At 47.8% G+C, this 23,248-nt stretch overlaps 3 protein-coding genes across 8 annotated transcripts in view; all 3 read right to left on the minus strand.

Moving 5' to 3' along the window:
- Nucleotides 1-394: 394 nt before the first annotated feature.
- Nucleotides 395-17,117, minus strand: ppp1r13bb (protein phosphatase 1, regulatory subunit 13Bb). Of its 6 annotated transcripts, none has more exons than XM_088286266.1 (19): nucleotides 16,712-17,117; nucleotides 16,372-16,502; nucleotides 12,040-12,187; nucleotides 10,962-11,081; nucleotides 10,545-10,615; nucleotides 9,006-9,107; nucleotides 7,820-7,994; nucleotides 7,526-7,725; nucleotides 7,203-7,343; nucleotides 6,849-7,041; nucleotides 5,945-6,079; nucleotides 4,589-4,716; nucleotides 4,015-4,477; nucleotides 3,061-3,848; nucleotides 2,823-2,954; nucleotides 2,618-2,751; nucleotides 2,360-2,526; nucleotides 2,060-2,259; nucleotides 395-1,837 (listed from the first exon to the last, which is right to left on the minus strand). In XM_088286266.1, the coding sequence occupies exons 2-19, from the start codon at nucleotides 16,378-16,380 to the stop codon at nucleotides 1,796-1,798; spliced, it is 3,348 nt and encodes a 1,115-aa protein (XP_088142392.1). In that variant the 5' UTR covers nucleotides 16,381-16,502; nucleotides 16,712-17,117; the 3' UTR covers nucleotides 395-1,795. The 6 variants fall into 6 exon arrangements, with proteins under 6 accessions (XP_088142392.1, XP_088142389.1, XP_088142391.1 ...); XM_088286263.1 differs by having other exon boundaries at nucleotides 7,179-7,343; XM_088286265.1 differs by lacking the exon at nucleotides 5,945-6,079 and having other exon boundaries at nucleotides 7,179-7,343.
- A 749-nt stretch (nucleotides 17,118-17,866) lies between these two features.
- On the minus strand, nucleotides 17,867-20,530 carry eif2b2 (eukaryotic translation initiation factor 2B, subunit 2 beta). The gene is made up of 8 exons (XM_088286451.1): nucleotides 20,192-20,530; nucleotides 19,439-19,559; nucleotides 19,119-19,270; nucleotides 18,713-18,876; nucleotides 18,490-18,585; nucleotides 18,281-18,418; nucleotides 18,149-18,215; nucleotides 17,867-18,059 (listed from the first exon to the last, which is right to left on the minus strand). The coding sequence occupies exons 1-8, from the start codon at nucleotides 20,361-20,363 to the stop codon at nucleotides 17,902-17,904; spliced, it is 1,068 nt and encodes a 355-aa protein (XP_088142577.1). The 5' UTR covers nucleotides 20,364-20,530; the 3' UTR covers nucleotides 17,867-17,901.
- A 1,359-nt stretch (nucleotides 20,531-21,889) lies between these two features.
- The window catches only part of tmed10 (transmembrane p24 trafficking protein 10), a 2,622-nt gene continuing 1,263 nt past the window's right edge, over nucleotides 21,890-23,248 (minus strand). The window contains exons 3-5 of the mRNA XM_088286825.1: nucleotides 23,235-23,248; nucleotides 22,455-22,581; nucleotides 21,890-22,107 (exon numbers count right to left, since the gene is read on the minus strand). The exon at nucleotides 23,235-23,248 is cut by the window's right edge and continues 60 nt beyond it. Of these exons, the coding sequence (XP_088142951.1) occupies nucleotides 21,986-22,107; nucleotides 22,455-22,581; nucleotides 23,235-23,248 (263 nt within the window). The 3' untranslated portion in view covers nucleotides 21,890-21,985. The remainder of the gene's footprint in view (nucleotides 22,108-22,454; nucleotides 22,582-23,234) is intronic.

Consider the following 23,248-nt stretch of genomic DNA (forward strand, 5'->3'; position numbering starts at 1 on the left):
GGAAACAGTTCAGTCATTAGGGACGCGTGCGCTTCCAAAGGGCCTTTGAGTTTAAATAAATTAATATAAATGCATTTTTAAAGCTGAGTTGTTAATACCTAAAACTATAAATTAATATTCATTCCATATTTTATTTTTTTAAAACGTACACTAACAAAGGCTGTCATTTTTTTAAACGTTTACTTTATGATTTGTGAATGCATTTTTGTCAGTTAAAGATTACTTCAAAATGAAACATGGTTAGTAAAGTGGTTAACGTGCAACAAGATGGAATTTACATTGGATTAAAACAAACAAAACAAAAAGAAAATCATCGAGCCTTGTGCGCCCCCTGATGGCACATACGTGAACTGCGTTCTGTTGGCGCTCCACAAGCAAAACCACAACAAAGTCATGCCAGAGCTTCACTTTTATTGTTCACATTTACAGATTTTGTATTCGTGTCCAGTACAGCGTTATTAAGAGAAAGCCCACCTCGTCCCTTCAGCAAGCACACAATCGTAGGACACGCCTCCTTGCATTATGTACACTTCTGGAATTCAAGACGAAGCCCTGGGCCACTCGCACGCTCGGGGATGAAAAACACACATTGGAGTTTGGACTAACACGCATGTACGACAATGTACATGCACGGGAAGGTAATGCATGAATGGAAAGATTACTCTCTCATAAAAATAGCCGATTGACTTTTTTTTTTTTTATGAACATGTTTGGTTTGACGCTCCTGTGAGATTTGGTGATCATAAAAATAGGAACACTAGAGTGTCATCAGCAGCACCGTGTTGCTCCTGAGATTGAAAGGCTTGCCACGGCCACGGTGAGAACACTACCAACGGGTGACGCGACGAAATGAGAGGCCTGGATGCATTTGGATGAATAGGAAAAACGTCTCGGTGACCATCGGGAACGCCAAATTTGATTTCCAATCAAATCAACTCGGTTTGAGTAGCATTAAATACTCTCAATAGACACTACTCACAAAAAAAATTTTCAGGATGCCTTTCTGTGACACTTCCAGTCATCAGGTTTCTTGCTCAATGGCTTTGTTCTTGACGAGCATTTTTTTCCCCCTCACTAGCCCTTCTTGACGTTAATTTCACAACGGAGTAGTAGATGCGCGTCCTTACGTTGCCTCAAGAAGTACATTTTTAGAGAAAACCGTTAAATGTTAAACATTCATGGCTTTTTAGAGTTTGGGAAGATAATGCAAACATGAAGAAGTTTGGCATTTTAGGTTCATCTGGAGATGGAGACCAAGCCCAATATTTGTAACTTTTGGCAAGTAGTGCTGTTGCTGATGACCTTGCCTTCGTTCTTATCTGCTGCATAAAACTATTTTAATTTATTTTATTTTTTTTACAGAATACCCACAAAACTTTGAAACATATAAACTACCTATTGCAATTTTTGGTGGTTGAAAACACATAAAAAAATATTTGGGTTCATTCTTCACAAAAGGGTTTGGGGTCAACTTAAAAAAAAAAAAAAATTAAACATCACATCAGCAACATGGCATTGTGATTGTTGCTCCGTAGACTCCTACTGACCACACGAGGGGAGAAAAGATGGCTGAAGAGAAGAAGGAAAGGGTTGCACTGTGTAACGAGGGCAACGCGAGAGTGACGGGTTCAAAGTGACTATGGGGTTTCCCTCATTTGGAGTGCTTGTCTATCCTGGGGTGTGTGTGTGTGTGTGTGTGTAAATAAATGGCAAGAGGGCCAGGGAAGAAAATGGCCAACAGGAGAAGATCGATGAGGCTCATTTGTTCTCTGCTCTTTGTCGGAGGAGTGTGACGCTACGCCAAGGTGCGCTGGCGAGGTTTGATCCGAGGGTAGAGCTGCGGGGGGGAAAGAAAAATAAAAAAAAATGAGCAAATTATTTTAAAGTCACTTGTGGTGTTCAAAAATTAGGGCTGGGTGAAACCATCTTAAAAATTTCCCCCCAGCATGGTCGCTAGAGGGGTCAGAAGTCATTAAGGCAGAAATGGTCCCGACAAATACGTTTGAAATGAAAGCTCGATGAATCGCCCAGCCCTGGAAGCAATTTGAAATGTTGGTACCCCCAGCAGGTTGCGCGGCACGTAGCCCTCGGTGTCCTCGAGCTGCGCCCACCACCACTCCGTCTCGCTGTCATCCTGCCGCCGCAGGATGGTGACGGCGTCGCCCTCACCGAAGGACAGCTCGTCCTGGTTCTGAGCCTCATAGTTCCACAGGGCGTACACCGTGCCCTTGTTCATGACGCCCATCTTTTCCTGAACACCTACAACCGGAAAAGGAAGACAAGAATGAATGCTAGCAACCCATTTGGGGAGATTTTGGCGATTTGGAATGCAACCTGAACATGAAATAGAGATAGTCACCGTATAGGAACTGGGAGCACTGGATGTAGCCCTCCTCCATCTCCTCACACTTATCTGCGGCCGTCTCCACGTCGCTGATCGTGCTGGCAAAGATGGCGGCCCCTGACTCCACCAACAACTTGCACAGGTGCACGCTGTTGCACGAGGCCGCGCAGTGCAGTGGAGTCCTGTTTGCAAAAAAGCACAACAACATTATAGTGAGCTGATCGTGTGGTGTGCGTCGTCGTGTGTGTGTGGGGGGGGGGGCGCGGGGCTTACCATCCATCGCTGTCAGCTGCATTGACGTTGACGCCAAAATCCAGCAGGAACTTGACAATGTGGTGGTGTCCGGCGCAGACGGCGTTATGCAACGGGGTGATGCCCTCGTCGTTGGGTGTGCTGGGATTCTCCACCTGGAACCGAGGAAGGGGGACGGTAAAATGGAAGCCGCTACTCATTATGCAAAGGCTGTTCGCAAACGCACCTCATAGATGATCCTCTGGACCAGGTCAAACTCGCCCTCCAACGAGGCATCGAGCAGGAGAGCCAGAGGGTTGAATTTCACCCGGAAGCCGTGGCCGGTGCGCTCAGACTCTGGCTTCTTCAGGTTTGTGCGCTTAGGGGAGGAGGAGAGAAAAAAAAATGTTCACGTACTGAGAAAAGAGCCGTGTGGAATACCGCAAGAGTTCTAGTGTTCCACAAGTTGCATAGGCACGACTCACCGATGGCTGGGTCAGCACAATACCGCTCTCCTCCGGAGACGTCACCTCGAGTACGGGGCTGGGCATCAAAGCCTCGGAGCTTTCCACATTGTTGTTGTTGTCGTCGTCGTCGTCTTCTGGTCCTTCCTCCTCAGCGGGGTCCAAAAGTCCTTCAGGAGGCGGAGGCAGCGGCTGGTTGTCATTTGGGTCCACAAATGAAGCCTCGGAGCCCTGCTCCTCCGACTCGGGCGGCGGCGGCGGGGGCAAGATATCTGAGGGAAGGTTGCCATTGTCTGTGTCTGCAACCGGGTCGCAACCCAGCGAGCCGGGAGGATTTGCCGGTTGATAAAACGGCGTTCCGTTGCCGGCGCCGTTGCCACCCCCCGACCCGGCACTTCCTTCGATGTTGCCGGCTAACGTGTTGAATCTCTGATAGAGAAGTTTCTGGATGTTGGGTCCACTCGGGCCCTCCGGTTCCGTGATGGAGCTGCGCTTCTTGAGGGGTCTCGGCGCGTTGGCCAGCTTTTTGCGGAGCACCTCCAGGTCGGCATCGCTTTGGTAGCGCATCGGGGAGTGTACCATTGGCGTGAGCTTGGTGGGGCTGAGCGGACGGGGGATGTTCTCCACGCTGGGGGGAGGCGCCGAGGGCTCCATGTGGCGCAGGCCATCGTGATCCTCCACGTCGCCGTCCAGCATATCCTCGCCGCTGCCGGGGGGACCCTGGAGCAACGGGAAGGCCCCTCCCGCCGGGACGAAAGGGAGGGGTGAAGGGGGTGTTGAGTTGGGCGGGAGGACAGGCTTCCCATAGACTAGAACCCAAGTGTGGAGAGAGTTATTGTTATAAAAAAAAAATCAAATACAACATGCAACATGAGGTGAGGGATTCTATTTTCCTCAAAGTGATGTTATACATTTTTTTCTGACCATCTTTCGCAATAGAAGGTAGGTCACTGTAAACAGATTGATTCTCTTTACCTGCTTTGAGTGCAGGTTTGAGTGGCTGACTCTTTGGCGCCGCCTGCTGGAGGTACATGTGATAGATGGAGCTGGAGTTCATGGTGGCTGGGCCCTTCCTGGGCGACTGGGGCCGTGACCCTCTGTCCGGAACGAAGGGGCGCACGGCCACGGCCGGCGGGTGGTCCAGCCGCTCGCTCATTCCGGGTGGGAAGAGCGGCAGGTGGGGCTGGAAGGTGGGACTTGGAGGCACCGAGATCCGCTGTTGGATCTGCTGCGAGGAAGAACCGCTGGTGGGTAGCATGCGGGGCCAAGCGGGCGCCGGGGGGTTCGGAAGCTGGCGAGGCGGGGGCAGAGGGGGCGGCGCATCCTTGCGACGCTCCAAAGAGCTGGCCGAGTTGGCCGAAGTGAGGTGCGAACCGTACGGCGGCGGTTGCGGTTTGGATATGGAAGGGGACGACGCGGCCATTTTGGAGTCTTGCACCTGCAACAACACATTCAGACGTCATCGCTGTGACTTCACACTGGGAGCTGGAAAACAAGCCGGCGCTCATCCTTTTACACGTTTAAGAGGATTAGAAGAAAGCACGCTGACCTTTTCGGCACTTGAAGCGGCAGGGGGGCCGGAGGGGGGGGTCTTAGCCTGCGTATCCGAGTCTCTTCTCTCAGGAGGTTTTAGGGACGCGCCCATCTTACCCACGGGAGGCCAACCAGCGTCACTGGCTAAAGAAAAACAAGCAAGACATAAGCAAGTCAATACCTGATGCGCAAATAACTTTTGTAATGACCACTAGAGGGCGTTTGAAATGGCACATCAAATGCATTCAGGTGGTTAATAAGGAAAGCAACATAAAATAATATTAATAAAGTTCAATACATGAATGGCTCAAAATAACACGATAAAGGATGCATTAACATTTTAATATTTCACGAAGATGCGTGTCTTTCATCGCATAGCGGACGGGCGGTACCCAATGCGAATGGAGTAATACAAACCAATAAACTTGTAAATTAAATCTAAATAAATTACAGATAATTACAAATTGTAAATAAAGAAATATTTTAAAAATAGAACAAGGAAATACAGATGGGAGAAGCAATAAAATACAAATAAAAAAAAAGGGGTAAAAAATATGAAAAGAAAACTAAAATGCATGTAGTGCATTTGAAGGCTGGGAAACTCAAGTGTTATGGGGAAGAAAAAAATCAAACACAGAAACAATAAGAATTGTGCGACAGTGACAAAAAAAAAATAACTGAAATAATGTGACGGACTTTTTACACAAGGTAGAGCAAGTTTGGATTATAGTTCAAATGTGAAGAAAACATGAGGTAACCTTCATTCGACCGACAAGTGAGAAATTAAAATTTGGCTGTGAGCCCGAACATTTTATTCGGAGTGTCTCATGAAGATTTACCATCAACAAGTTTTTACACGTCATGTAAAATACTCGGCAAACAAAAGCTGTGTGGTCACTGGAGCCAAATGGAATGAATTAAAAAAATAAATAAATAAATCAGGCAAGCAAAATTAGTAGGAAAAAAAAAACAAGCTTGTCGCTGTGGACGATTACAAAACAAACTCAGTGAATTGTCTTGCGATTCTAAAAAAAAAAAGAGCACACGGCATCAACGACAACCAACATTTGCACGTCAAAGTGTTTCAAGATTGACATGCAACTTTGACGTGATCACTAATCAAACGGCCGAGGTAACATTGAAGCAAAACAACTGAGTTGCCAAAACTGCACATGCAAGCTTGAAACTCTTTACGTACGAAGATGAGGTCGTTATGGTGCAAGAAATCCGAAATGATCAAAACGGGTTAGGCAGGGTGAATATTGAGCAATCAACTTTGGAGGATCGGTTGGTAGCAAATGGTTAAGATGGCTGAGCGGGAAGGTAAAGCTAAGCGAGGCTTGACGAGGTGCCACGCCCACTGCGCACTCACGGGACGTGCCGTCAGAGCCAGTGGAAGCCCCCGGGCCCGGGTGAGACTCCGGAAGGGGCGGGGGCAGCGGGTCCACGACGATGTCTAAATCAGACACCTTCCAGGGGCCGCCAGGGGGCTTTGGCGCGCCACCGTCTGCGAGCGTCCGCCCCACGCCCCGCGAGACAGAAACATCGCACACCACCACCACGGACGACGAGTACATGAGAGGAGAGGAGAGGAAAAAAGTGGAAGGAGGGGCGGAAAGTCACAGTGTAGACGACGACGACAACAACAACACACAGGAAGAGAGCCGAGTTAGAAAGGAGGAAGGAAAGCACGGGATTCAAGAAAAGGTGGGAAACATCAAACAGCTCGTTGGGCAAAGGAGGGAAACAGTTGGTCATGCAAAGGAGTTAAATGACACGGGGGCTATTTATACACTCACTGGCCATTTCATTAGGAACACCTGCACTGAGAACCAAAATAAGAATTTTCCTGTCAGAGGCCTGAAAGAACATCAAACGGTGTTGGTGTACCGAATGAAATGTACATTGAGGAGAAGCAACCCCAGAAGTTAACCAAGCCTCCTCCATGTTTCACAGTAGGGACAGTGTTCTTTTTTCCAAAATAGAGTTGTGGTGAAGTTTTGTCTCATCTGTCCAAAATAAGTTGTCGCAGAAGCTCCCCAATTGCGGTCTCACTTTCGTATAATTTGCTTTCAACTGCGGTGTCATCTTTCTTTCGACCAATCAGAACATCGACCGACGTCTGAATTTCTCATTTTCAGTCAATTCTTCTTTCGTACTACGAACTAGTATTGTGGGGTTCGCTTTCATTAAAAGAGAGATGGCCACATGTGTATGACTACTCGACTGCCATATTTTGAGAACTAAAGCGCTTCAAAGTTTGTTCTTGCACGAACCTGATTTGGCACGGCCTTGATTGGCTTGGTTGTTGACACTCAGAGTTTGTGGCTTGAGCGGTTCGGGCGGCAAGGCGTAACCCGTGTCCTGTCGGCTCGGCACGGGAACTTGGATGTAGGGACCCACGGCGGCCACGCGGCCGAGCGTGCCGGCGGCCGGCTGCGGGGAGGGCGGCCCGTTGGCCCTGTTGAGCTGGAGGAGGAGATATGCCGAATATAAAATCGCAAGAATGGGGAAATGAAGAATCTCGATCTGTTGAAATAATATTCAGGTGTTCTGGCGGACATTTGTAAGAGACTTTGAGATGTGTTGAGCGCTTCTAGCCTTACAGGGAGGTTCTCTTTTTGACGTGCCTCAGCTTTTTTCTTGTAGAGGCGCTCCCGCAGCTCGCTGATGCGCTTGTCCATGAGCGTCACCTCCATGTTGCGCTTGTTGAGGAGCTCCTTCTGCTGCTGAAGTTTGCTGTTCTGCTCCTGGTTCAGTTTGTTGCGGATCTGAGAAGGTGACACGTCAGCGTTGATGAGCGTGAACCGCCGCTTCCCACTTTATGCTAGCGGAGCTCCAACAGGAGTCACCAAGGGCATGGTGGCCTTTGGGAATCATTTCCCCCGAACGGCCGGTTTATCTCCGCGCCGGTCCCGGCCATCACGGCTGCCCCTCAACCCCAGTTCAGTACCTGGAGCTCCTGGTAGAGCTTCCGGAGCTCCAGCGCAGCAGCGCCGGTCACTTGGCCGCCCAGCGTGGTCTGGATACCGTTGAGCTTGCCCCGGCGCAGGTCCTCCAGCTGCAAACTGAGCTGCTCCACCCGCAGCACGGCCGCCTGCAGCTCGGCCTGCTTCTCCTGGAACAGTCCGCTCACCTGCTCGATCTCGACCGCTGGATGAGGACCGAAGGGGCCAAATCGACCATGAAACACACCTTTCAGGTCAATCGGATCGGGTTGGAAATCGTTCTCGAAAGATATACGTACACAGGTTGCCGTTGATGACCTTGCTGTAGTCCACCTGGCCCCGCATGGCGCGGATCTTCTTGAGCTTGGCCTCCTGGCTCTCGACGCGCTCCTTCAGCCGCTGCAGCTTCTCGCTCTCGGTGGCCGTCTGCTGCTGACGCCGCTCCTGCTGCTTGAGGTAGCGCAGACGCTGCTCCTGCGAGCGGGGAGACGCGCAAATTGGAAACCCAACTTCCAAAGCCTTAACTCGAGACTGAAATCCTTATCCCTAGTTTGAAATCCCAATTTTAGTTTAGTGTTTAAAGCATGCGGGATTTCCACCTTAGGCAAGTGAGCCCCCCGTCAAAAACTGAACGCAACGCAATTAAAGGCGAGGCTGTGCACGAGGCTGCGCGAAGGCTGAGGCAGGTCAAATGACTTCATCTCTCCATCCAACTGAGAAGTGCTCCACTTATCAGCACGAAAATAGGAAGCGACAGGCCCAGGTTTCCAAATGACTGCGGGGCTTTGAGAAGACGGGGGGGGGTGCACTTTTCAGGCGGTATTTGCATGGGTGGGCTTCGGCTCGCGTGACTGATTGACGGGCCACAAGCGGTGAGAATGCACGACAAAAAAAAAATCTTTTCTATAACATTGCGAGGTCGCTCATATTTGATCAAGTCTAATTAAGACGCACTTTTCGCACCCTCCAAACCGTCCACGTCTAAATAAGCAGAGCAATGCGCACGTGTCACGAGGAGTGCGCGACGGGACAATACCAGCACGGTGACTCACGCTGCGTCCCACCTCGCTTGTTGCCTAACGTGTGACCGAGTACGAGGTCACGGCAGAGAGGTTTGAAGCCACGTTTGCTCCAAAACGAAAGACGCTTGCCTTCATTCAGACGCATTTCTGCAACATGTATGAGAAAAATGACGACGATTACTTTACAAAAAGCTCAGTCGTCAAAAAACTCTTAAGTCGGGGCACTGGTATGTTAACATACCTTTGTTCTTAAATAAGCACAAATTTAAAACAAAATAAAACAAATGAAAAGAACTCGTCATCATTTCACACGGAAAACAAGACGATTTCATTAAAATTTTAAGAAGACGGCTCACGCAAAGCCAGCGAGTGTGTGGTTGTTTTTTAAAATTTTTTTTTTCATGATGGATGAGACGCTCCAATCAAACATTTCTTGAGCGTTTAAAGATTGCATCGGCGCTACCTTGGCGACGAGCATCTGCTGCTGAGCCTCAATCTGCTGCTGCTGCCGCGTGGCCATCTCCTGCAGCTCGGAAAGCGTCAGCTCCACGCGCTGATTCCCGACCTGCACGCAAACGCACAAAGGACCGTGTTGAACTCAAGTCATTGGGGCAATACACAAACGCATATTACGGGCAAAATATGTGCCAAAACAAAAAATCAAATAAAAAAAGGAAGCTAATGGGAACTTACATAAGAAGCCATTTTGGAATGCTGTGATTTAAGCTTTGTGTGTAACATTAATTTTTGATCACGAGAATTTGAAGGGGTCTGTGGAGTTGATTGTGCTAACACTAGGTTAGTGTTAAATCTAAATTTTTTTCGACACTTGGGCGGAATCCCTTCCTGCCAACTGTGAAGGCATTTAAATCTCGGAGGACTCCCAGAGGAGAGAAATGAGGTGACTCAAACGAGGCGAAGCGGGGGAGGCTGACTCGGCCTCGCTCCGAGAGGCGCTGAGGCGACACTGCATCGGTGTCGATTCCCCCGAGGGAGACGCCGACTACCCCCCCCCCCTCCTCTCGTTCCCAGACAGCGACGGAGATGGGAGAACCACCCGACTGATCCCGACCATGTAATTCCAACCCTGGCACTTATTGAAAACCATGCCGACGCACTTGTGTTCCTCAAAGAAATGACTCTTGGAGATTGTCGTTTATCCGGTCGACGGCGTGAAACGAATATTTAAATATTCTGGCCACGTTCCCCCTGAGCCACTTTGCGAGGCTTTACAAGGGCGGCGTGCTCCGCTTGTCGCAGACAACGGCCCGGAAGTCGGCGCCGAATCCCAAAGCAATGATCCTCTTAGGGGGCTGTTATGTCATCCCGCAGGCCGGCAGATATAATCCCTTAAATCGAATATTTGCGAGGGAACCTGGACGCAATTTAACCTCACCACTTAGGAGGTCAAGAGAGTGGAGTCGTTGCTTTCTCAGAGCCGTCGAGCCAAAAGGCAGATTTTTAGATTTTTTTTTTTTTTTGGGGCGATGCCAAATCCATAGCTTGAGTGCATTTTTGGGAGCGGGAAATCAAACCCATTGGCTTCTTTCTCCGCAGTGCTTCCCTTTAGCCCGCAGGACGAATTACTTTCAATTCCTGGACCGCATCACTTTTCCTATTGTGAAATGTGGGACAGATGTTCCGAGCCGGGGAGCAAGAGAGGACGCCGTGCCAGAGGCTGCTCTTATCGGACATCTACGAGCGCATACACGTAGACGCACGCGCGCAGCAGCCTCGAGCTGCGGCTTAACAAGCACAGAATGTTTACACCTGACAGGGGGGGGGGGGGTTACGCTTTTCAAAAGTAACCCAATTAAAGGAACGCATTAGAATTTAGGGAAGCAAAACAATTCTAGTAACATAACACCAAGGAATGTTTCCTTTTTCCAATCTGCAGCCCGGAAAATAAATTGATTTTGGTGGAAAAGGTTCAAAAGTTCAAAAGAAAGCTTGGGATGATTTTTGCACGAGTCAAGAGGCAAGAACCTAAGCAGAATCTCACCCCGTTCTCGTTGTGCTTCTCTCCAGCGTTGCCGCTCCTCCGACCCGTTTGATCCTGGGACTGCTGACTCCCTGCGCAGGCACAGTCACCATCGGCGGTGAGTCGGGAAGAACGCAAGCGGGGTGCACACAAAACACTCACGCTCAACGAGCCCCGTCTGTTTGACGAGACACTGATGAGATCGCACGTGACACGAGGGACGCACGAACACGGACAAGCAATGTTGACTAACTTCGGACTTTTCCTCCCAAAATGGGAAAAGCCTGACGCCAAGACAGGAATATATTATTCAAAACTACACAGGCAACGGCGAGCAGATGTCAACGAACACGCAGGAGGAATTCCCTGATGAGCCTCGCATCCAGACCGGGAAAGGAGGAGGCGGGGCCTAAAAAAAAAAAAAAAAAAAGCGCTTACCCTGATCGCTGCTCTCGGTCGGCGAATCTTCGTGCCGCAGGAAGAACTTGACCTCCTGCTTGCGCGGGCCCCATTTCTGGAGATGTTCGTACATCATGTGCTCAAACGGGATGGCTCGCTCTGCAGACACAACAAACACGCCACCGAAAAGTGAAAATCTTTTACAGTTGTTAGTTGGGCCGCACTCGGGAAGACAAAAGCGCAAAACGTGGACGTCCATCAGGATAGGACGGAGATTGAATAAACGCCCAAAATGGCTTCTGCATACGTTAACACGCCCTGGTCAGTTACAAATTCCACGGCGGTGGCGTGTGGGCATGATTTGCTGAGGTCAGCGTATCACAACTAACAAATAAATCACTTGAGTGACAAGAGCAGCGATTGAAAATAAACAAGTGGGCCGTCTGATATTGAGAACTTGATGTTTGGATGTACAAGAGACAAAGAGGTTTACGAATTTTTTCTTTTGAGAGAGAGAGAGAGACAGAGACAGAGAGAGAGAGAGAGAGAGAGAGAGAGAGAGACATGCTTTGTCAGGCACCAAGCCCGATTAAGCCCCCATTTGGCTGGGCTGCTTTCAACAGAGGAGTGGCCCCTCGGCGAAAAAAAAAATGCTGATATCACCCGGTGCGTCAGCGCGGCGACGGAAGCAAATTGTTTGCGAGGAATGCGTTGTGACAGCGCTGTGCAGTGTAACGGCACGTAATCCCTCTCAGATGTCCAAGTTTGTCCGTTTAAGAGGATTAGCTCAAATTTCTTCTGTTTGGAGGAGGAGGGGGGGGGGGGGTCTTTGACTTGGTTTTTAATTCATGGGTGAATCATTATGGATTTTTCTCCGCTCTGGCAGGCGCACTTGGATGGCGTGTCGAAAGATTAGCCAGGAAAGCTAAAGGCCGGGTGAAAGTCAAGAATCCACATGAGTGAGCCCGGGATGCCAAAAGACCTTGGTCGTGTTCGGAAGCACTTCCTATCCGCTATATCGAGCCCGATACGCTGCGTCCACCGAGTTGAGTTGACGTTCAACCGCCACCATACAGTGCGCGTGTCTTCAAACAGAGAATCAAAACAAACGTCTCACCGTTGCCTCGCCAGACCTCAGCCAGGTGGCAGCCGCTTTCGCCCGGCTCTTTGCAGAACTCGACCACATCGCGGCACGTGGTCTCGGGGGTGATGGGCACCTCCGTCAGGGCCTGCTCCCCGTCGCTGAGGTACACCGTCAATATCATCTGAGGGGGACAAGGACACGAGGTCGAAAAAGCGCCCTGATTGTTTTTTGCGCACACGGAAGGAGAACCGGAGAGGGGAGCTCTCTCATCTCGTTGCACACTCTACAATGACAATAAAGGGATTTTGGATTTCATTGCGGGGTGCAGGCGACAAATTTCCACATCAACTAGTCTGCGAAACGCCGAATTAAGAAAGGTCCTTGTGCAGCAAGTAATCGAAACATTTATGAAGAGCATCATGTAAAAACCCGTGGACCTAGTCGAGATCCTTGTGCAACACCAGTCTCTACCAACAGGGGGCTTTCTATTTCGCAAGTTTCACAGTAACGTTCGAATGACAGAATTTGAACAAAAAACACTTCAAGGGCATCAACAGTTAAGCACGGAGGCCTTTTCATGTTCCGTGATCATGTGACAATCTTTAATGCCAGATAACAATCAGCTGAAAATCATGAACAGACGCCAACTTCCGTTGACTGGATCGGGATCACGGCAACTCGAATAAAAACATTTGGCATACACCCCGAAATGCAAATAAAACACAAAATCGACTAGCAACTTCCTGTTCCAGTTTGATTAGTGAGACTACAACTTGTCTTATTTTATTTGACGGCATTTTGGTTTGCACTTATGCCGGTTTTGCTGTTTGCCGGATCCCTTCCCCCACATCTGAAATAGCTTCACACACACACACACACACAGCAAGAGCAACAACAACACTTGTGGCATGTCAGCGACTCGTGTCTGTGCATGCCGCAGCCCCTCACTATGATGAGAGCTTCAACATTCACAGTTTGAAGTCTGTGCGCTTCTGTTCCTCATCATAGCAAGGAAGGTTTGTGAGCCGACGCCCCTTTTTTGTGAGAACATTGACAACACGTAACCGTAGTTGCAATATCGTCCATCTCGGACTAGGAAGGGAACTCAAACGCCCTTTGAACGTGCGTCTATCAGGCAGTGAGGTCCAAGATGAAGGGTCAAAGTACACGAAACACCGCCCAAAGATTTGCAAAAGATTGTCGGATGACCCGAAAACATTATTTTTCTTTTCAGTTGGGGTCGAAAATCAAAAACGCTAACCCTGTGCAACATTTGGCAAACTCTCGTGTGCGTTTGGTCAAGACAGACCGACTCGGCGATCGCCAACGTGCGTTTAGTTAGCGGACATGCTAAGAGCTCGCAGTGCTTATTGCTTCGACTACTCATCGTACGACGAGGACACTCGCAATTATTGGTGGCGATAATCAGCGTTGGTCACGCGTGAGTACGTCACACAACATGAGAGCAAACATTTTAAGATTTGATAGCGGAAAACGCGACTTGAGGCGGAGCTTTGAGCGAGTGCGACGACACAGCGCCAGCGTATATCACGGTCAGAGAACACAAAGAAAAATCAAAGCGACCTATAAATTTCCGCCGGAGGAATTTCTCGCACTCAAAGTGACGCATGGCTGACATTTTCCAGCGGACGGCTTTTAATCCGAAACGATTGGATCCGATAAACTCGATAACTTACGAAAATTAAAAAAAAAAAAAAGGGGCATGATGATGTCCTGCTAAACTGCAATTCTCTCAAAGTTTCCAAAGAGACACTCGACAGCAATGACAAGTTGTACCCAAACAAATAAACGATGGTGCCATCAGAATCCGGACACGTGGTTGACTCAACAAGCCCAAAAATCGCTCGCTCCGAGTGAGCGCTGGCCGGATACCAACCGCCCGCACTAAGTTGCGTCTGCCGGCGCTTCTGGCTCTTCGGAGCGCCCTCCTTTTTCGTCTGATCTCCCGCTTTGGCAGCCGCTGGCGCTCCTTGGCCCAGACGGGGTTGTCCTTGGACACGCTGAGCAGGCTGCGCAAAACCATGCTCACGAAGCGCTTCATGGTCGACCGCCGCCACGACGGGCCACGCTTAAGCCATCGCCCGGCACGCGTCGGGGAAGTCACGGCGATGCGCCCGTGCCGCAGAGGAGACTTGGGAGGAAAAAGCATCGGCTATGTGAGAGGGGGGCAACAAATACACTGAGGAAGAGAGAGAGAGAGCGAGAGCGAGAGAGTAGAGAGAGAGTAGACGCGATCAAAAGTGTTTGGTAAGGAGGGGATTTCGTCACCTTGGGTCGCGTTTTAAGTTTGACGCCGTCGCTGTTCAGTGCTATTGACGAGTTTAACTCCGTAATTTTTTTTTTTTATAATCATTCAAGTAATTGATTATCAGAATTTTTTCGGGTCAAATATCAAAGTCGGGATCATCTTTTTCATTGATCCAAGTCAGAATCACGGTAATTATCTGATGAAAAGAAACATTTTCAGGTCATGAACATTAATTAAATAAAAAACTTCCAAGTAACGTTGGTAGCGTGCAAAGATTATTTGTCAAGATCGTCGCTAAATTCGAACATCACATTCTGATAACCGATGTATACATTATTTAGTTTCTTCTTCTGTGCAGAGCGCAGAAACGCAAACCCTTCTGGGACCTGTCATCCACAATCTTTAGAATAAAAAAAAATTAAAAAATTAAAAGCAGGTGTCGCTTTGATGAGAGATGACTAATGTGCAATAGAGGTTGCCAGAGAGGAAGTCACAGGCATAATGCAAAAAAAAAACGTGGGCGGTTGGGAATCAAGCCGGCTTGAACATTAACCATGTCAAACATCTAATAGCATACGATAAATAAAAAAAAAATTTTTTAAATGCCACGGTGGAAGCCCGCCGATGACAAACTGGACATTGCAGTGCTAACGATGGCGCTAAATCGCGCTAACCGCAGCTCGGCGGCATGAGCTTAACGCCGCCTGACAATTTGCTCGGCTCCAAAGTCGCCCTTTACAACAGAGGCCCGCAGTGGATGTTCTGGCGTCCCATTGGCTGCGGCCATCACGCAAGGCAGCCAGCGCAGGCGCCGCTATCTGCTCCACTGACTCGTCGACTTGATAGCGTGGTGGCGCCACGGGGTGCAAATGTCCAGCGGGGGGGGGGGGGGGACACGCACGCTCGGCTTCCCTGGGAAGATTCCGCCACTAATTCCGACCAATGCAAAAGTCCGCACCGAATTCCCTGACGAATATTAATAATTGGTCATATCCATACATCCGTTTTTATGGCGCACGTCCGCATTCGGGTCTAAAATATTGTAAATATTTGCAAGCAAAACACACAAATGGAAAAACAGTCGAGCCAGCAGTGAGTGAGTGTGCCTTCTAATTCCACATGATAAATATTTTTTGCTTGCGCCAACTACTTTGTAACCTCAAAACATTCTAGGTCAGAACTGAACACACACCGAAGACATCCTGTACAGACAAAACAACTTGGAACTGATTATTTCAAGTACGTCGCATGAAAAAAAAGGAAACATAAATAAGCCAACCCGTGGCAGAGGCAATGGCGTTCATTGAAACATTTCCATGCTCAGTTTACACGTTGCAGGTTGGCGTCCCTGCAGGGAGAGACCAGCTCCATTCCCACAATTCATCCCGGTATTGTTCAGCACAAAGGTTAACAATAGGACAAAGCGCTGCTCCCATTTGCGTATTGTGTTCTTTGGTCCCGTGATATGTCTGAGTAGATTCTCAGTCATTCACGTCACGATAATTCACAAAAAGTCAAATCAACGTAATGGGACTCACGCTTCACCTGAACGCCAAAAGGAGTCTTCAGTTCTGAATTGTGCAACGACAACACTATGGAAAACCTCATTTGTTATTTTTTTTCCCCTTCAGATAAGCAAGGCTGATGAAAAGGTACTGGAAGATAGATAATTCTGAAAGGGTTCAACAGGAAGAATTTAATACAGTGCCCGCAAGTAGATTATGCGATAAATTTAGCCCATTTTGGTCAAACCGGTTTACTTCTTTACGACATTTCTATGCACACATGTAGGACAACATTGGGATACTGGTAAGACATTGCTTTGGAGGCCAAACTACTAGTGGGCAGGTTACTAGTGCGTGATACATGCATCCTATTTGTGTCTAGTAGCGCAGCAAAATCTCTGTATTCCAGTCAGCAAAAAACGATGCTGTAGGACACATTGTCTTCCATTAGTGCGTCCTTGCCGTGCCGTTCTACTAGTAAGGACAAAGTGCAAACTAGTACATGAACTTACACTTGTCAAATTTTCAAATAAAATCTCAGATGGCTTTCCATGGATAAGCACAAATGATGACAGGTGAGGTCACACCTACCGGCATCATATTGGCAGGTCCAAATTGGCATCAGCAAAAAGTGTGCGATAAGCAAATCCGCGATGCTCCCACCTTGCCTGAGACAAATAAAGTATGGACACACAGAACCAAGCGGCCCTTCAGATCCCTCTCTGAAACAGACACACACAAAAAAAATAGTAGGTGAATATAACGTGACAATTATAGCAGCAAAACAGCGATGTCAACAAATGTCTTTAAATGGCCCAGGCGTGGCTTGCGAACAGCTGCTGCTGCTGTTCTCGGCTCGGCGATTAAAACGCCTCCAAAATACATGACTGTGACATAATTAAGCAACGAAAGAAGACTGGAATTGACTCACCACTCTTTAGTGTCATAGACGAATCATTGTCCGGTGGAGTAAATACGCGAGTCGCAGTTGTTGAGGGGCGTTGAAGCGAGTCAACTGTCATCCATCCATCCAGCTAGCTAGTTAGCTAGCTAGCTAGCTCGGACTGCTAGCGCCGCCTCGCCAAGATGCTCACCCAGGGCTCGCTGCCTCCAGCTGCGGCCACACGGGCTCGAATGAGCCCCCTTCGCCGCTTCGGCTCGGTGTTGGTTATCGCCGTCGACGGGGAAGCCCCCCCCCCAAAAAAGGGCGAAAATGTGGTCGAGTGACTCGTTTTTGGTTAGCGAATATGGCGAATCATAGTTAGCTTCTTGCTTAGCAGACGATGCTACGGGAGAAAATCGACTGCGGTGTTGTTGACGGCGACCGGGCGGGTGGGCGGTGCTTACGCGGCAGGAGGGGCGGTGCTTAGTTACGCGACAGGCGAGAGTGTCATCCAGAAGGTTACAAGTGCGAAAAACAAATAAAATAGCACCACTTGTTGGTTCCTGTGAATTATAATCGAGTTTAAATTTGAAAACGTGTAACAAGTGGAAGGGATGATTGCAAAGATTGGTACCTCTTGATCGATTATCGGATACACCGTTCTTTAATGGCGCATCATTTCACTAGTAACGTGAAATCGTTCTACTAGTTGAACTATTCAAGTAGTACGCTATTTGCCATAACTTGTCAGACATTTCATTGAATTCAACACTAGTAGAAATACATTATTAGTGAGGCATACCACGCACTTGTCCTACTGCTAGTAACAATCTAACAATTACCATCTTCACTAGTGCTGCCAGCGCACAGAGGTCGACTAGTACAGCTTTGCCTCAATATTAACGTAGTTATTCGACTAGTACCGTGTGCAGAAATTCTGTACAGTAATGGCTTTTCCCATCAAGTATCTTATTCAAGATATTTGACTGCCTGTACTGCAGCGCCTCCTTCTGGTCGACCACACACACAACTTCACAAACTCGTGCATTGACGAGGATATTTCATTTAAATTCAATATTTAAAACATTTTTAATTTTTATGTACACAAATTAATTTACTTTTTTAAAAACATCTTTCATAAAAATATTTTTCTTCGATCCAAAAGTTGAGAGCGTCTCGGCAAAAACAGACAACACAAACAGGTGGCTTGTTTCATGTCTTTTTTTTTTTTGGACCAATTACAATTCATGATCCTCGGGGTGGTAGAGCTCGCTCATGAGGCGGTAGATGTACGACGGCGCGTGTCCGCCGAAGTTGGAGATGAAGAGGGTGATGAGCTCCGGCGGGACGTAGTCGAACACGGGACAGTGCGCGTTCACCTTGGACAGGATCTCCCCTAAGACGCAAATTGTTCACCGTCAATGTTTGGGTGTTCATTTTGCGGGCACGCTACACTGGCGCGTGATCCCGTGCGCGACAATTTACCTTCAGTGAATGGAAGCACTTCATGGGGGGAGACAAACTTATGGAAGGTGTTCTCCTCATTTGGGAACTGCAATTAAGTTGGGGGGGTCAGCTTGAGGGTGTGCGTGTGCGGAAAACGTGTCGTGCGCTCACCTGAGGCGACAGCTTGAACATGGGCGTGCAGACGATGAGCGGCGTGGAGTGGTGCTTGGCCGCCAGCGCCAGCGTGTGCGTCCCGTTGACGGCCCTCAGCCCTCCGTTCGCGAGGACCGTCTGCGTCCCGATGATCACCTGACAGGCGGAAGGAAGGCGTTGTCCTCTCGCTGATGGCGTCGCAAAGTCGTCGGGGGTCTGTCACTTACCTTATTGACGCGAGAAATGACCGCAAATATGGCGGCGTCTGCGATCACCGTCGTTTCGATGCCAGCTTCTGACAGGCTGGTGGCCATTTTGTGTCCCTGAACCAAATATGTGGGACTTTTTTTTAAGTTTGCATATTTCAGGGCCTCTATTGTGTAGCTTCCAATTTTAGGCTCCATTTTATTTTTTAAATATATTATTTTCAGCGATTTAAGTGTGACTTGCCTGGCAGAAGGGCGCACACTCGGCGACAATGACGTGGAACTTGCGTTTGCGCGCGGCGTCCTTGAGGAAGGCCTCAACGGTGCGAGAGCGGCCGATGGTCATGATGACCTCGTTGGAGTGGATGTGCTCCAGCGCCTGCATGGAAATGTTGTCCGTCGTCCCGTCTGGAGGAAGCAATTTTAGGGGAAAAGTCTGGTTGAACCAAAAATGCACTTTTAACTTTAAGTTCATTTTCTGTAAACTTTTGAATACACCAAACTGAGAAATGTTTGAGGTTTTTTTTTGTGTGTGTGCTCAACTGTTTTCTGTATATTGGTGCCCCAAAAATATGACAGGATTATTAATTTGCTTCTCAGCAACAAGATCATACGGTCACTGTCATGCGGAATCGTAGAAGGGGACTGACCCAACTCCGTCAGCAGCTCGTTGATGGCCTCGATGACGTTTGCTTTGAGGGGAGCAAAATGCTGCCGGAAGTTTTCCTCGCTGAGCGCTCCGGTTGTCAGCAGTTTGTGGAGAGATTCCTGCTGGTCCAGCTCCTCGCTGCTGCCCCGCGACCTGCAGACCCGAAGCGGAGGATTACGATCCCCGTAAATGTCAAATACAAAAATGAGATGGGAGGTCATTTACGAATTATGTCAATTATGTGAGATTACAAGAACTCTGGTGGCTCATCTAACACTACACAAGCCATTAAAAAGTGATTTTTCCATACAGGTGACTTGCCTCGCATACTCCTCTCTGATAATTTTGAGCACACGTCTGATCATGTTCCCCACGGTGGTTTCTGACGGTTGTGCAGCGACCATCCGCCGGCCCTCCTTCCGGATGATTTCCATGAGGTCGCCTGAGATATTCATAATAAACACCATCACGTTTCGCTCCTTCCAATGGAAAGTATATTCACCCATCTATCCTTTTTCATCTAGATAATAATTACAGTAGTTTAAAGAGGCCTCTTTGAGTCAGCAGCGTCTTTCCTTTGTTTACATGTTCTTGCTTATCACCAAACAGCTTCACACCTCATAAAACTGAACCTCCTGTACGCCAAATGCAAATGTGGCGAGGTCTTTGTGTATATTTTGATTGGAAAGGAATGTTGCATTTGTCTATCTGTGCCAATTTACTGTGGTTTATATTTTACCTTGTTCGTGCTGTGTAAATTCTCTGCAAATAAAGTTGCGTGAATCTTAAACAACCTTCCATATAAACAAATCATTACATTATACTAGTTAATATCTAGCACTTCACTCGTAGTACTAGTAGCACGGACGTCAACAAGACGTTTGGCCTCACAAATAAAATGTTGATATTCCACTCGTGCGAATAAATGTTATTCAGAAGTGGTAATGACGTTACTAGTAAGACGGTCATTACGCTACTGCTCTGGGTTACTAGTGAAAGTAAACAAACGCACTAGTAAACAAGATTTCAGGGGTAATTTTTCTCAGACGGCTTCCCATTTCGAGCGCGCCGCACCTGCGCTGCTCCAGCGAGCCTGCGACGTGATCCTTCGGAGCAACGAGGTCGTTTCTCGGGCTGTCTCCGCCGAGCCGCGCAGAGGTCCGGTGCCGCTCCCGCCTCGTTTCAAATCGGACAAAAAGGCCTCGACTCGCTCGGTCAGCTCCGTTTCTTTATCCCCGCCCGGCATTGTGGCTAGAAATGCAACTTGTTGTCCCAAAGAAAGAACAAAATTACAATTAGTTATCTGGTGAGTTTTTTAAGCGTTGGTAAAACGGCCATTTCAAACCAGGAAGTGTTTCGTATGTGCATCCGGGTGACAGTGACTACAGAAGATTCTGATTGGTTGAGATCTTGCTAGCGCTTCAGTTGCATCATTCTTACGCAGGTTCGGTTATGATGCGTTCATGGACCGATTAACTGTCAACTTTACGTCAAGTTTATTCTCATTAACGGTTGCTGTTGACGTATCCCAATTGATTGTTTTCCAGTTGAAATGCAAGATGTTTAGCCGTGTTATGATCCGAAATGCATCAACTGGCATTTACATAACGGACAGCTAAAATTTGATGCATTTTTCACACGTGCCGATTTCGTCAAACTTTCTTATTGAAGAAACGGTTCAAAAAGTAACATTTCAGCTTAGGGGTCTGATTTTGTTTATATATTGTTCTGGGTGTTTTGGTAAAATTTAAATATTTCATAAACGTGTATTCTACCATTTCCAATGCCGTCACTCGTTTGTATGCAGTCCACACAGCAAATTACATAAATCCATCCAATATTTTATTGAATAAAAGCCCAACACAAATTTACAAAATGCACCAGTCAACATAAAAACTGATTGTGCACAATGCACAGTCGCTGTTAAAAAAAAAAAAAAATCCCCACGGCAGATGCAGTTATAATTAATAACCCTTACAAGATCAGAAGCAAACCTCCCATAAGCCCATGTAACCACGCCTCCCAAGTTTCCCCAAAGCGAGAGGAATAAACAACCTAAAAATAATCATTGGATGGATTGGCAAGTACAAGAAATTGGGAAGAGTTGCTTGTTGTCAAATGTTCAATTCGGTTAAGTGTAAATGCTTGGCGAGTTGGCCTCGAGTACAAATCGGGTGGCTCAACTAACTCCTCATTCAGGCTGTTTTACAAATGCGGCTCTCTCATGCAAGTTGTTGCCATTTTTGACTGAATTATAACATGCAATAGTTCAAACGTGGTAACCTAAATTAAAAAGGACAATGTTACAGTGACAAACCCATTCCCCCAAAAAAGAAACGCGTACATGTGATTTGTGGGCAGGGGCTTTTACAGTATGAAAACAAAAAGAAAACGCATGACAAACATGGAAGCGAATGTTGCGACTTGACACTAAGAGCGACGTAACAAACAAAAGCACACGTTCAAATAGCCTTCACTTGATTAAGAGGGTCTCCCTCAGCAACATTCTTGTGGTACGATCGCTCACAAAACAAACAAACAAACAAAAAAGATAAAACGAGTGCTTTGTTGGTGGGCATCTGGAACATAGGAAACAGTGCAGACAGACACGCGGCGCATCTCTCCCTACAGCGTTTGTCATGTTACAAACCGCAAAACAAAGCAGGCCAAGTAATTGTGTTAACCCCCCCAAAAAAAAAGTTTACGTGTTTGTCTGACATCTTTGAAAAAATAGAATTTGAGAGGACGACCTTAGAGAAACACCCCCCCCCCCTACCCCCACCTAAAACTTCCCTTGCCGTCCCAGAAGGAAGGATGTTCGGACGTGTCTGCCAAGCCGGATGACGAAGAACGCTGGCTCTTCTCCTTCTACTCGATCAGCTTCTTGGCCTTGAAGAAGCGGCGCAGGTAGAACACCTGCCACGTGGCCAGCCCGATGAGGCAGCACATGGAGAAGATGCTGAAGTACAGCACGCGCGTGTTGGTGGACTCTGTGGGAGGCAAGCACGGCGCGGTGGGCAGCGTGTCATTTGCAAGCAGGCAGAAGTGCCGTTTTTGTTCAATCGCAGTGTTTCCCAACCGTTACTGAGCCGAGGCACGCATTTCACACGGGGGAACAAAAAAAAAAATCTCCCCGCACACCACAAAAACTTCACATATCCATGTTAACACTAAAGTATTGCCTTGACGCCATCATGCATCCTGCATCCTAAATTAACGGTGGTGCCTTCATGGTCAGCCTGTCACCATGTCGCCAATTCAGATAAAACCGGATAATCTCCCACGAGCACGTCTCAGCGGTTGGGAATCACTGCTCACCGCGCTACGATGAATTTACCATTGGTGTCCCTCATCTCCTCCTCTCGCTTCTTCATGTAAGCAAAGTCGTTGACGATGGACTCCGAGAGGTCCTCCAGTCGCCGCAGCTCCACCTCCAGAGGCTTCAGTTTCTCCACCTTGGCAATCTGAATAAAAAAAAAAAAGGGGAAAAAAAAATTCAAGCCTTGCCAACGGCAGTCAAGCAGACACTAGTTATGACACAGTTCATCCAGTAGGTGTCAGCCTAAGACTTGGTGGGCACTACGAAGCTTTGCTCAAAACAGGTCCAGATTAAATTGGCGGTCAAAATTAAGCTGCAAAATACAGTTCCCCAATAACAATAAAGTATGTACAAAACTAAATGCAACACTACATATTTTTGACTGATTTAACCAGCTATTGTAAATTCCATGTTGACTGCTAGTGGAGGTGAGCATGGCAGGAAAAGAGAGCGCCGTTGTGCTCATGTTGGGAATGTATGTAGCCTATCAAACAAATTTCCATGAGTAACGCGTGCGCTCCTTTCTATCGGATCTAATCGATAAAAGGTTGGAAGTTCTACAAAAGTTATCCATCATGTCTTTTGCGAGCTGGCCACATGATTGTGCGCCATGTGTGTGCAGGGGGGACAATTCCCAGCATGATCACTCTAGGCTCATTATCACATGCAGTGTGAGAACACAACAGTTTTGTGGTTAAGGAAGATTGGACTAGTGCTAAAAGCAGTGACATGGTGTCATCTTTGTATTATAATAAAAATTAACAATAAAAAAAAATCAATTGTTTACGATGCAAGTACCTCTTCATAGTTCT

Source organism: Idiotropiscis lumnitzeri, chromosome 21 (genome assembly GCF_059441095.1).
Source record: "Idiotropiscis lumnitzeri isolate Australia: NSW breed Sydney's pygmy pipehorse chromosome 21, RoL_Ilum_1.0, whole genome shotgun sequence".
NCBI classification, from domain to species: domain Eukaryota; kingdom Metazoa; phylum Chordata; class Actinopteri; order Syngnathiformes; family Syngnathidae; genus Idiotropiscis; species Idiotropiscis lumnitzeri.

Coding starts and splice junctions, on each gene's coding strand:
- ppp1r13bb (XM_088286260.1), bottom strand. CDS start 14,068: ATGAAGCGCTTCGTGAGCATGGTTTTGCGCAGCCTGCTCAGCGTGTCC. Junction 12,188..13,903: donor GACGCAACTTAGTGCGGGCG/GTTGGTATCCGG, acceptor TGTCCCCCTCAG/ATGATATTGACGGTGTACCT. Junction 10,616..10,961: donor GACCGAGAGCAGCGATCAGG/GTAAGCGCTTTT, acceptor GTGCCTGCGCAG/GGAGTCAGCAGTCCCAGGAT.
- eif2b2 (XM_088286451.1), bottom strand. CDS start 20,363: ATGCCGGGCGGGGATAAAGAAACGGAGCTGACCGAGCGAGTCGAGGCC. Junction 18,877..19,118: donor CGAGCTGCTGACGGAGTTGG/GTCAGTCCCCTT, acceptor TGCTTCCTCCAG/ACGGGACGACGGACAACATT. Junction 18,060..18,148: donor AGTGCTTCCATTCACTGAAG/GTAAATTGTCGC, acceptor TTTGCGTCTTAG/GGGAGATCCTGTCCAAGGTG.